Here is a 14,011-nt window from a genome sequence, read left to right on the forward strand (position 1 = left end):
AAGTTTGTTTTGTATTGAAGGCTTTTTTTGCCTTTTATAAAGCATACTTGATACTTCTACTGCATTGGACAGTAGGGGGGATCACTTACTTTTCTGACCATGCGTCTTTAATTTTTCCACCTTCGAAATTCTGTTAACTGCAAAACTTCTAATTGTTTTCTGGAGTTAGAAATTAACTCACGCAGCTCTTGAAAATTATACGCAGTGCATTTTCTACTAATTTTTTGTTTAATATTGCCATGTATCCCGTCAGCACTCATGTGACCTTTGGTCAAGTAACGGATCGTTACCTTACTTGGGCCGAACGATTGGTTTACTTTAGTTATAAGGGCCGTAAATAACATGTTTAGTTAAAAACTACTAGCCTGCTTGTAAATAAATAAGATATACTTTGCGGCATAATTGGAAGCAATATCACTTTTTAAAGATCCACGGAAAAAATACGCTTAGAACTAATTTCTAAAACTCGGGCAGCTTCTTTCGAGTCCTCTTTGTACTTTTCGTTTGCCGGAGAGGCTTTTAAATTGTGTGCAGTCATTTTTTCTTGGTTGTTTTTAGCACCACTGTTGGTATTGACAGCATTTTTCATAGAAGTGCATTCATTACAAAGGTCAGATTTAGGCTGAAAGGCTGGCGTGCATTTTTTAAATAGTTTCGCATTGGAAAAGCTCCCTAAACTTAAACTTTAAGAAATGTTACTTAATTACAACTTTGATTACCTTCTTGTTTTTTTGGTTCAAGTGCGTAATAAATAATTAACGCCAACTAAATACGAAAAACAAATAATACGGCTATAATTACCGGATTCTGGATATTTTCCAAACATTTTTCGCTACTGGTATTATCCGGCGGGAAGGTATTTTTGCTACAGTGAGCCTAAAACAAAATTAGTTCAAGAAGATACCTACTTATTGTACGTTAGAATACTTTTTGGAATAAGTTTTTGTTTTTCTTCGCGACTAGTAATAAGCAACCTAGAATAAACATCAAAATTATATAAATTAAACCATGAAAGTATTATTTCCAATAATAATGTCGACATAATATTTGAATTATTTGGTTTCTTCTTTTTAGCCCCCATTTCTATGTTAAATTTGCTTTCAACATTGGCCAAAGGTAACATAAATAATAATTACAAACAACTTTACATTAAATGTGCTTTCTACATCGTTTACATCCTGCTTTTTATTGATAACATAATTTAAACTAAGTAGCAACAGAGTTCGTTTTTGTTACCGATAAGTTTTCCGTTTCATTTCCACTACACCAGAGCTGGGCAGTATTCGATTTTGTAAATACTTTTTAGTATTCAAATACTTTGTAATTAAATAGTTTTATGGAAGCAGTATTTGTTTTTGTAACTCAAATACTTTCACAAATATTTAGTATTCGAATACTTCGCATAGTATTTGAATACTTAACCTTCCTTTTTTACCAAAAATCGACTACATCAAAATTTCTCGGGAAAACGCTTTTTCTTATTAATTTTGGTGCGTAGAATCCAAAACAATTCGTACTTTTTCGATCAGACTTCTCAATCAAAAGTTATAGACTAGAAACCAATTTCGAAAGAAAATTCAAACGGCTGTAACGTTTGAACTAATAGCCCAATCTTGGAACTGTTTGAAATTATGGATTCTACAGGCCACATTCTATAAGAAAATTTTTTTCCGGGTCGATCTGAGACAATTTTTTTTTGGGCCTCAAAAAAAGGCAGTGTATAACCTTCCTTTTTTACCAAAAATCGACTACACCAAAATTTCTCGGGAAAACACTTTTTCTTATTAATTTTGGTGCGTAGAATCCAAAACAATTCGTACTTTTTCGATTAGACTTCTCAATCAAAAGTTATAGACTAGAAACCAATTTCGAAAAAAATTCAAAGGGCTGTAACTTTTGAACTAGTAGCCCAATCTTGGAACTGTTTGAAATTATGGATTCTACAGGCCACATTCTATAAGAAAATTTTTTTCCGGGTCGATCTGAGACAATTTTTTTTTCGGGGCTCAAAAAAAGGCAGTGTATAACCTTCCTTTTTTACCAAAAATCGACTACACCAAAATTTCTCGGGAAAACACTTTTTCTTATTAATTTTGGTGCGTAGAATCCAAAACAATTCGTACTTTTTCGATCAGACTTCTCAATCAAAAGTTATAGACTAGAAACCAATTTCGAAAGAAAATTCAAAGGGCTGTAACTTTTGAACTAGTAGCCCAATCTTGGAACTGTTTGAAATTATGGATTCTACAGGCCACATTCTATAAGAAAATTTTTTTTCCGGGTCGATCTGAGACAATTTTTTTTCGGGGCTCAAAAAAAGGCAGTGTATAACCTTCCTTTTTTACCAAAAATCGACTACACCAAAATTTCTCGGGAAAACACTTTTTCTTATTAATTTTGGTGCGTAGAATCCAAAACAATTCGTACTTTTTCGATCAGACTTCTCAATCAAAAGTTATAGACTAGAAACCAATTTCGAAAAAAATTCAAAGGGCTGTAACTTTTGAACTAGTAGCCCAATCTTGGAACTGTTTGAAATTATGGATTCTACAGGCCACATTCTATAAGAAAAATTCTTTTCCGGGTCGATCGGATACAATTTTTTCTTCGGGCCTCAAAAAAAGGCAGTGTACAACCTTCCTTTTTTACCAAAAATCGACTGCACCAAAATTTCTCGGGAAAACACTTTTTCTTATTAATTTTGGTGCGTAGAATCCAAAACAATTCGTACTTTTTCGATCAGACTTCTCAATCAAAAGTTATAGACTAGAAACCAATTTCGAAAGAAAATTCAAAGGGCTGTAACTTTTGAACTAGTAGCCCAATCTTGGAACTGTTTGAAATTATGGATTCTACAGGCAACATTCTATAAGAAAATTTTTTTTCCGGGTCGATCTGAGACAATTTTTATTTCGGGGTTCAAAGAAAGGCAGTGTAGAACCTTCCTTTTTTACCAAAAATCGACTACACCAAAATTTCTCGGGAAAACACTTTTTCTTATTAATTTGAGTGCGTAGAATCCAAATCAATTCGTACTTTTTCGATCAGACTTCTCAATCAAAAGTTATAGACTAGAAACCAATTTCGAAAGAAAATTCAAAGGGCTGTAACTTTTGAACTAGTAGCCCAATCTTGGAACTGTTTGAAATTATGGATTCTACAGGCCACATTCTATAAGAACATTTTTTTTCCGGGTCGATCTGAGACAATTTTTTTTGGGGGCTCAAAAAAAAGTGTATTACCTTCCTTTTTTACCAAAAATCGACTACACCAAAATTTCTTGGGGAAACACTTTTTCTTATTAACCCTAATTTACAGGTCTGGGGTGAACAGCCACTTTCAATGTCCATAATTTTTTTTTCTGAGATTATGCATGGAAACACGGCGGGCAGGTGGCGACAGTTAGAGTGGGGTTCGTTCCACCCCACGCCCGTAAACTTGAAAGTTTTAGTGGCCAGTAAACTAGGGTTAAAAGACAAAAGGTTTTATACAACAATTTTTTTAAACTGATTGTAAAATAATCTGCCGTCAGGATCTAACCTCATTCCTTTAAATAGAACACCCTGCAAATTTGAATCTTGTAAGATATAAAAATTAATTTTTTGAACCACTTGAACGTTTTCCCATCTTTAGATTTCTTATTACAATAGTTCTTTGTTTCGCCGCCCGAGGTCGTGCAGATGTTTTCCATGGTATATCTAATCCCATCGGTGAAGGTTCTGCGTTTTGGTTAGTTGCAAATATTTTCATTCAGTACGCCATTACTTTTACAGACTTCGTGTTGTCTACCTGCATAAGGGTTGCTGGTTTTGGCTCTTACCAAATATCTTTGGAGTGGTTTCTCTTCTTTTTTATGTCTGTACATTCATAATGCAGCATTTTTCCTAATACGTAATACATAAAGTAGTTTTCTTGAGGTTAACGTCACGTTCATGCTTTTATATATACCTATCACAGATTTTGAAAGGACAATCCGTGATCGAGTCAAAATTTTAACGACGTTAACTAGAATAATTGATCTTATTGAGTATTAATTACGGTTTAGTATTCGATTTGGCTCAGTGTCAGACGTTAGAATGGGGGCATCCCAGCTTCATTTTTTGTTTCTGATCTACAAAGTACAATAAAAATAAACCCAAAATAAATGATTGAAAAGCTGTGTTTTTAGTCCGAATTTGAATCGCTTCAGTTTAAATACGTCACAAACCTACAACCAATCACGTAGAAGTGAGCCGGCAACCTTGTGCGAGGGTCTGACGTTTTAAGAGGCATGCTTAACTGCATCCACAGATCTACACATACACAGATTGCTAACCTTATGCATTTTTTGGGAAAAAAATTGAGGTATACTTAAAAGTGCCCTCTATTGCGGAGCAGTACAAACATGTACCGTTTAAAACTGTAATATGACGCTTATGGATTTATGCATTAGATGTCGCTGTAAAAAATGTAAAGCGGTAAAGTGTGCATAATTCGAATTCATCATATCATATCACTGTAATAATACGAATATTAAGGAATTCGAATTGTGCAAACTTTAGTGCTTTAATTTTGTTTCAGCGACATCTAACGCATAAATCCATAAGCGTCACATTACAGTTTTAAACGATACATGTTTATACTGCTCCACAATAGAGGGCGCTTTTAAGTATACCTAAATTTGTTTAAAAAAAAATGCATAAGGTTAGCAATCTGTGTATGTGTAGATCTGTGCTGCATCTAACGCGAAAGTGAACAAGTGACAATTGCCTGACAGGTGACGCAAGTTACAAATGAAAATCGCCTGCAATATTGCCAAGTCGTTATGTAATCTGAATGGTTCTAGGAGCTGATTGGTCGGGCTTATTACGTCACAGAGCCCGCCACAATCATATCGTTTTGAATAAACCCTTAAAACCGCACATGTTCATTATTTTTTTGCTAATCAGACTTTATCTTTAAATAAACTTTTACTGTCGAAAAAAATGTTTTATGGTTTCAGGTACACGCTTATTAAATTAGAACTGCGGAATTCAACTATACTGTAAACCCCCATTGCTTTCGAAATATTTCATGTGCCGCGCTATTCACCACCCCTCGTTTGTTTGTTATCTGTTACAGAAAAGGCTAAACGCGCCCTTCTGAGCTCACATGGTTGCCCCAGTAGTTGTATTTTTTTGATTTCAATAAATTTCTCTGACTACGTGTTGATTCTCTTTTTGCTAAAAATGGATTTAAATGTAAACATTGACATTGCATTTGTAATATTTTGAGATAATTTATTAAATCACCCTCGATTGTGACATCAATTACATTTAAGGAGATATCTTATAGTGTCAAAAATGGGACACCCTGTACATCTACTTTTACGATTGTTTCTCTGTAGCGTTGCGACTATAAAAAAATATACTGACTTACTTGTTTAACCATCCTGTATGTATGGTTATTAAAAAAGCTTATTTTTCAAAATTGGAAGAAAATTGCATTTAGCCCAACGAAAAAACCCCTCTGAACATTTTAAACATTTGACATGTACCACAAATTCACAAAACTTCTCAAACGTTTCTCGGTAATTTTAAAACATTCAAGATCTTCAGTATATATTCGACATTTAATCTAAAAAAATAGCATTGTGACTTTTCTTTTCAAAGATATAGCACTAAAAAAAATGGAAAAACCTTTTTTGAAATTTTTTTAAACACGAACGTTTATTGATTTTTTTAAAATTTCTTTTAATCCATATATTCGTATCTTTATTCTGAAAAATCCAATTTTGATAGCACTAACATCTAGTCTACTACTTAAACTGACTTGTTTAACCACCCTGTATATGTTTATTATAAAAATTAATTCTTCAATGTTTCAAAAATCAACCGAAATATTGTGGTACAACGAAAAAAGCATAACTCTCCTTTCAAAAATATAACACTGAACGAAATTAAAAATCTCTTTTGATTTTTTTAATCACTTGGTCGTTTTGTGCATTTTTGAATCTTTTTAAAAATTTTTGAATCATTTGAATGTGATACCTTTTTAGAAGGAGATATCTATGCAAAAATTTACGTTTGGAGTAAATGATTGAACGGTTTTGATATTGTTCTTTATCAAAAACGAAATTAAAGAAACGTCAAAATCGTTTAATCACGCTATCTTTTTAGATTATTATTGCTTTTTTGATAGCGCTAACATCCTGTACATCTATTACAATTGTTTCACCGCAGCGTTGTGTAAAAAAATACTCACTTACCTGTTTAACCACCCTGTATATATGTTTACAAAAAGTTTTTCAAATAAAAAAAAAATCCCCATGAAATTTTTGCCACAATGACAAAATCGATATTTTCAAAAACAATGTTTGATCTGATTTGAAAATGTACTTCTACCTAACATCCGCTCTACTTCCCCCTTCGTCTGATTTATTTTGCTTTCTTTCCGATTAGCTTTTTAGCGCATTTCCACAAAAATAAAAAAAATGCGCTATTGTCACCACTTTGTCCGTCCGTCGGGTTGCTACTAGATCTTCATCTTAAGATGAATGCAAGTGGCAATGCGCTTTTTGTAAATTGAAGTTCTGAAAGCAGGCGTATGCTTTTTTGTGTACGAGAAATGTACGTTCCATTTACTAGTGATAAAATTTACGTGAAGGAACCTTTTCGAGTAGGAGCGCATTTGTACTGATTCCAATATGGACTTAAATCATTTGCACCATATCAAGACATGTTCCTTTATTTTACAAAATTTCCCACACAAGTTGTCAGAATTTTCAAAACATTCGACATTTTGAAAATATTCAACATTTCTCATTTTCATGTTAAAAATAGGTGTCTGGCATTTTTCGATATATTGTCAAAAACATGTTTGACATTTTCACACTTCCGGATTTCTGGTGAAATATTAATAAATACTCAAATGCGAGTGCATTGTAATTGAATACATTTTTCAAACAGCAATGAACCTTTCATATAGCCTTGTGGAACTCCCCCCAACTTGACTTACTGTACGTGAACAACTTACAATATTCTTGAGATCAAGCTAACTTTCCATATAATTGCATTGGAACCTACTTTTCGCGTCTAAGGTGGCCTTGTGCGACACGGAACACAAACGGCCGCTACTTACCCGCCTCCACAGGTAGATATAGGCTATATCGATAAGAGTAAGGTGAGAATTAAGGCAATCTTGATTGTGTAAAATATCTACTCTGTGATGATCGGTAAGGTCGTACTTAGACCTTAACAACTTTTGCAGGTGCACCACGGACACGGCCGTCGGGCATCGTAGATACCTAAAAGCGGATCGGATTAAAACGCGAACGGCTCGCGACGCTTTACCTCGGAGGCCCGCTGCTGTCGTGATAATTTAAGGAGAGGCAGATCGTCTCGTCCGGACTGAGAATGTGCTGGTAGGACGCCTCGCCGCACTGCTCCAGGTCGGAGGGTCGCGCGTCCGGGTGGGACGTGTAAAACTCGCGCCGCCTGCACATTTCATCTGAAAGATCAATTGCATAAGTCTACGGAGAGATGTGGCGGCGCATACTTTGAAATAGACGTGGTACCAGTTTGTAGACGATATCCTGCAGGGTTTTATCGGGTCGTATGTTAAGTAAAGGCTTCGTTTTGTGTACCTGCACATCGCAAACGGGACAATACTTGTTCTTCACCAGATACTGAACGATACAGCTGCGACAAACTGCAAGTGCCAGATTAGCAAGAGGAAGGAGGCGAGTCGAGAGTCTGTACTTACACGTGTGGAGACACTCGATGATTGTCGTCGCATCAATAAAGTAACCTCTGCATAGCTTGCATGTTAAGTAGTTATTTAATTCCACAATTGGTACTCTTCGTGTTTGGTGCATTGTTAGTAATAAGGCTTACATTCTGCTTAATTTCTACATCCACTTTTATCCATATTGGTGGTAAGTAGCAACCATGACCTACAAATTAAATGGGTCTTTAACAAGGAAATCTTACACCAAACTCGCTTCGTATTTCGCCCCTTCGGCTTAGCCAGAGCATAATACGTACCTTCCGTTAATTGTTAATAAAATATTATTGTTTACTTAAAGTAAATATATCATTTGACAGTGAGCCATGTTAACGCTTTGACAGTTATGCTACCAATTTGGAAGTATGGCGTCACTTTTTGGGGACGATTTTCAAATTTCGGTCGCGTAAACGACGTTGATTTCGGTAGGACGCACCTCCAAAGTACACAGCAGCTACTTATTTTTTATATAAATCTTGTAAATAGCGTATTTGTTATGTAAATATTTTACAAAACATGCCACAAATCAAACGCAGTATGTTACGTAGTGCCAACCCAAGAAACATTTTTTAAATTTCAATTTAGCAATTTTTCGTTTAATCTAATTTTCGTTGGACCCAAATTTCTTTTAACATTCCACTAATGTTTATAAAGATGAGGGGCGGGGGGATCCTGATCATAGCTTAAAACCCATGGCAATAATCTCTTTCTTCTCGTTGTCTCCTCATCTCCCCCTCCGTTGGATTTCGCTTTTGTTCTGCAAGTAACCTTAATCCAGTTTACTCCCCTCCACTCTTCTTCTAACATATTTCTTACTATTTTTCTAGTTCTCTACAAACCCATATTAGATAATCTACATTTTACTCTACTTTCACACTTGAAATTCGCGATTCGTTATATTGTAAAAACGTGTACGGTATTATAGTGTGCTTACTTTTTGGATCAACGCAGGCCCGTAGCTATAGGAGGTGGTGAGAGGGGGGGGGGGGGGGGAGGGCCGAGTCCCATCTAAAACGTGGTCTTGCCCCCACTGGAAGTTATGGTTGATGGTTCCTTTACAAAAGTTACAAGGGAAGTCTTCATCAAAAACTTTTTAAGTCCCCCCTAGAAAAATACCGGCCACCCCTGCTACTTCATTCTGGCTACGAGGCAGGGATCAAACTGAGTAAGTGAGGATGAAGTTGCCAATAGCAAAGACACATTTTGGCAAGAGTTACAAATGGGATTTGAACAACAGAAGGAGGTGCGACAGTTATTGTAGACGACTTCAATGCTGGGGTAGGCTGCAATGCAACATATAGGGCATAGAATTGCGAAAATTTGGGGAAAAAATAGGAACAAAGGGAAGACTCACCGATTACTGTGTCTATTCTATTCTATTCATAAGAAGAGCCCGACAAGGTAGCACTTATAGGCACATCGAAAGCCCATTATGTGCCTACGACTACTCCCCACACAACACACAGACGTACTATCAAAGTCCATTGTATGTACATAATGTGCAGTCCTTCTGTACCAACCTAGTAAGTATGTACGCACAAACACAGCATGTGCAAAGAGTACGTTACTCTTTGGCATGTGTACACTGGACGTCCATTGTAGGTGCACATGTCAACGACATGGACCGTTTATGTACGTACATACTGTACGTCCTATGGGCGTTCCTTCAAAGTATATTCCTTGTCCTGTCGTTTTATTGCACTATATTTAAAAATAAAACAGTTACTTTAAAAACAATATCAATTATAAACTGTTAAAACAATAGGGGCCATTTCCACGGGTAATAGGGGTCCTACGGGTTATTGAGTCCTTCTTTGCTTTTAATGTAATTGTCCGGAAATCATCATTCAACCTTCCTTTGCTACTATGAAGATTGTAGGAGTTATACGGAAAGTGTTATTGAGTCCTTTTTTGCTTTTAATATAATTTTGCGAAAATAGTCATTCGATCTTCCTTTGCTGGGGGGGGGGGGGGGGGGTTATCTGCAGTAGGTATAGGAGGAGAGTAAGTAAGTGATGTTTTTTTCCCAAAACCTTCCATGAGATTGTTACCAGGGGTCTGGAGGTATGGAGAACCCCCAGCTAATGCTCCCTTTAGCCGGCGACGCTAACGACGCTTCTTATGGAATATATTTACAATATACCTATACAAAAATGGAAGCCGAAGTGCATGCGGAGAGCGGTGTCGTCGGAGAGATCCCGGCGGGTCTTCTGGCTGGCGGGCCATTCTAATTATTACCCGAGCACCCTGTATATTTATATACAGGATAGCTAAATAAGAACGGAACACTACTGCATCTCATCAAATCAGAAAATCACAGCTTTTTGAAATTTTTTTTTCAATAAAAGGGCCTGAAATCATGCTTATAGATACTGAAGCACCATGTATATTGGTATACCGGGTGGTTAAATAAGAACGGAATACCCACGCTTCCAAAAATGAGAATATCAGACCTTTGGAAATTTTTCTTTTAAATAAGAGTACATAGTTACTGAAACACCCCGTATACTGATATACTGGATGGTGCAGTAAGAAGGGAACCCTACTGCATCTCGAAAAATGATATAATAAACATTTTGGACATGTGTCTTTTGAAATAAAAGTGCTCGAAATCATCCTAATAGTTACTCAAGCATCCTGTATATTCATATAAAAGACGGCTAAATAAGAATGCTACTGCAAAAATTCAGAAAATCACTCCCTTTAGACATTTTTCTTTTAAATAAATGCCCGAAATCATTTTAACAGTTACTCAAACATCCTGTATATTCATATACCGGGTGGTTAAATACGAACGTAACACTACATCCGAAATGTGAGAAAATCGTAGTTTTTTAAAATTTTTCTTTTCAATAAGAGGGCCCGAAAACATTTGTATAATTTATATTATATTGAAGCACCCTGTATGATAAGAACGGAACCATTAAGAATATTGGAACAATAGCTTAAAATCAATAACGCCTTCTATAATACATTAATATAATTCCGGCCAACGTTTCAAAAATGTACAAGAAGCTTTTTAACAAATTCCCCCCCCCCCTATAGATTTATAAAATGGACAAAAAACATAGAAGCATTTTGATTCTAAACTGCCTGACTTTGGCCATTGTTCTTGAGCCATCACGCTTTTTATTTTGCATTAGAATAATTACCCAGTATCATTCAGTGCAATTATACTATACAGGGTGTTTTTTTAAGATGGGCCATGCGACAATGTAAAGGTGTTGAGTTATTTAAAATGGGTCATAGGGAAATTTACATTGCGCCAATTGTTCTCATATCTTGGCCTTGCGCTTATTTATTCACTGACAGTTCTCAATCTGCAAGCTACATGCATTTGGTCAACCCTGTATACAAACAAAAGAAGTCGGCTCAGGGTGAATGTATGTATACCTGGCTTTAGGTGTGTGACATTCGCTAAAGCAATCTAAAAAACCTCCGGAAAAGAAGCAGAAAAGGTCAAGTGCAATCTAGAATCCTTTCCAAAGCACTTCTCAGAGACGTTCCAGATGTTTTGCGAGTATGTATAGAGCAAGCCAGCCGTAGGCTTGAATATCGCGCACGAGGGACAAGTTACAAGATCCAGGGGAAGACTTATTTAACGGTACATTTCTTTATTGCATATTACAACTTGTCTTTATCAGGTCGCAGAGGTGCACTAATTGGGATGTATCAAAACCTTAATGGCTCTCCCTGTCCTTAACTCATCGAATGCTTTTGTTATATCGCTCATTTGGTAATGATGCGTAACTAACGTCTTCACGTTGGCCTTTCCAGTCGCAACCATTTCCATGGCAGTTTTAAAGCTGAAAGTAAAAATTGAACTCCACTGGCTCTGAAAATGGCAACACTTACTCGTTTACGCACGCGTAACATCCGCGAACGTCGACTTCTCTGGTGAGAATGTCGCGGACCGGAAGTTCCATGTCGATCCTTCCGCTTATTCCAACAAGCACGACGGTACCGCCACTCGCCGTTGCTTTAACAGCGACGCGTGCCGTGGACTGAAATCCTGCACAGTCAAAACTGACGGTAGGCCGGTCGTCTAGGAGAGACGTAATTCTTCGGACAATCCCATCTTCTTGGTCATTAGGTTCAACTTTCAGAGTGAAATCCGCCCCAAGCTCTTTGGCCTTGTCCAACCTCCATTGGGAGACGTCTGTGGAATATCTACTCAATGACTCTCAGCACTTACAACAGCGCAATGACCTGTTATGATGACCTTGGTGGCTCCACAAGCCTTAGATGTCGCCAGTGTAAGCAACCCAACGGATCCGGCGCCTATGATTAGAACGACCGAGCCCGGGCGAACATTTCCCCTTCTGCAAGCATACAGCCCAATTGCCAATGGTTCGACTACAGCTGCTTCTTCCAGTGACATTTCGGTGGGCAACCTGAATAGCATTGGATTAAATTGAAGAAACACTCTGAGATTGAGTACTTGTAGCAAAAGTTGGCGGGATGGGCGTAGTAGCGCGCCATGCACCCTTCTCTTTGGGTCTTAAGGCCAAGGGTGGGGTGGGTGCACAGGTTATATCGCCCTGCTTGGCAATACGTACATTTCTGGCATCTTGGAAGGATGTCAAGGACGACACGGTCACCTAAACCAGGGCCTTGAGTAACTGTCAAATACGTGGATACTACCGTGTTTGAGATGAGTGACGTTCTTGCCCACTTCGACCACTGTACCGGAACCTTCGTGACCTACAACCGAGGTGCAAAGGGTGAAACATTCAAGGGACTTTCTCACCCAAGATCATCGGCGGCCGTACAACGTAGAACCCAATGCACCCATTATTTATCTGGTGCACGTCCGATCCGCAAATACCAACGGAATGCATCTTCACCAAGACCTCTGTAACATCAATATCTGTACGAGTGTGGGTTTGCGAGCAACCTACCATCATCGCTGGGTTTTGGAATGGAACGTTGCTCCTAGGGACCAACCGTTAACAAGAGTAGCTGACGGCGCTAACACTTACCAATCTCAAATCGTTCACGCCGTAAAAGACGACAGCCCAATTATCTCCTAGATCCATGACGGTCCACGTGAATTAGGGATAGTTGCAAACTAATTTATGTCCACCGGACGGAGATAACGTTATCAAAGCAGTTCAGGTCAAGATTGAGCAAGCGGAGGCTTTGCCCTTGGCTCTGTTTCCTCACTTTTCTTGCTGATTTGAATTAATGACTTCTCCGGCAATTCAGCTTTCTTGGTTTCCTTCGACACTTTCACTTTTTCCACGTCTTCAGCTTTCTTCGATTTGTTGGAGATTCTTCTGCGCATACTTACTCGTCTAGGGGTGGGAAAAAATAACCCTATCGCGCAGAAGGCACTGTGCTGACATTTTGGAAGACGAAGGGTGGTTTGACCAGAATTTACCGATTATGACCTCTTTCCCGATTTGTGACGAGGTTTTAGACGATTTAGTCTTACTTATCAAGGAGCGAGAACTACTCTACTTATCAAGGAGCGAGAACTACTCTCCAGGTTTGGGACTGTGTTGAGAGGAGGATTTGAATTTTGGCGAGATTATTGGTCTTCGTGTGGTAGGTGTAGGTCCTTCAGACTGTGTCGCTTGTTGGTAATCAGAGTAACATTACGGTGGTTTCTGCCCTCGTTTAATCTCCAGCACCTCTTACCCGGGCATCTAGGCAATTTTACACCTTTTGGTTTAAATCGTCTGAGTTGGGCTCTTTCCAAAACGCTGTATGCCATTTTTCCTTCTTTAAAGTACGGTCCGCTAGGGTAAAAAGATTTTAAATTAATTTTAGTGGTTGAAATATCGTTGGGGTGCGCATTTTTTGCAATTAGTTCTCCCTAAGATTTGGAGGGTAGTATCATTTGTTGACGCCTGACGCGTTTTTGGTTATTGCGTTGGTTCCGTTTCAATTTCAATACAGCCTCAAGATAGTAGATTTCGATTGGTTAGAAAACGCGACGTGGAGCTCCGAGTTTGGGCGCGGAGTTTGCTGTTCCGTTCCGTTTAGTTCTGGAAAAAGGAAAAAGACGAAGAAGAGCGGCAACTCGAACGTCTTAAAATGTATGTTTCATCGCAAAAACTTATGTTTTTGACCCAAAAAAAATGTAAGGGTTGTTGACAGGGCGCCAAATCTTCTTTTCCTGGGGAGTATTCCCCCCAATGTTACGTTTTCCCTCAAAATGTTAAAGGTACTCGGAATTCTCATGATGGCTTTTCAGAAAACGACCACCGAATTTTCTTTCCTGGGGAGTATTCTCCCCGGTGCTACGTTTCCCCTCAAAATA

The 14,011-nt window shown here is 38.0% G+C and overlaps 2 protein-coding genes across 2 annotated transcripts; both read right to left on the reverse strand.

Moving 5' to 3' along the window:
• Positions 1–6,838: 6,838 nt before the first annotated feature.
• LOC116176479 (polycomb complex protein BMI-1-like) lies at positions 6,839–8,293 on the reverse strand. The gene is made up of 5 exons (XM_031495071.1): positions 8,004–8,293; positions 7,723–7,912; positions 7,516–7,668; positions 7,311–7,467; positions 6,839–7,264 (listed from the first exon to the last, which is right to left on the reverse strand). The coding sequence occupies exons 2-5, from the start codon at positions 7,832–7,834 to the stop codon at positions 7,012–7,014; spliced, it is 675 nt and encodes a 224-aa protein (XP_031350931.1). The 5' UTR covers positions 7,835–7,912; positions 8,004–8,293; the 3' UTR covers positions 6,839–7,011.
• Positions 8,294–11,352: 3,059 nt separating this feature from the next.
• LOC116176870 (sorbitol dehydrogenase-like) lies at positions 11,353–12,813 on the reverse strand. Its single transcript, XM_031495680.1, has 8 exons — positions 12,726–12,813; positions 12,645–12,678; positions 12,494–12,598; positions 12,388–12,447; positions 12,185–12,344; positions 11,953–12,137; positions 11,599–11,902; positions 11,353–11,549 (listed from the first exon to the last, which is right to left on the reverse strand). The coding sequence occupies exons 1-8, from the start codon at positions 12,780–12,782 to the stop codon at positions 11,402–11,404; spliced, it is 1,053 nt and encodes a 350-aa protein (XP_031351540.1). The 5' UTR covers positions 12,783–12,813; the 3' UTR covers positions 11,353–11,401.
• Positions 12,814–14,011: the final 1,198 nt, after the last annotated feature.

Source organism: Photinus pyralis, unplaced genomic scaffold (assembly GCF_008802855.1).
Source record: "Photinus pyralis isolate 1611_PpyrPB1 unplaced genomic scaffold, Ppyr1.3 Ppyr1.4_LG7, whole genome shotgun sequence".
Lineage (NCBI taxonomy): Eukaryota > Metazoa > Arthropoda > Insecta > Coleoptera > Lampyridae > Photinus > Photinus pyralis.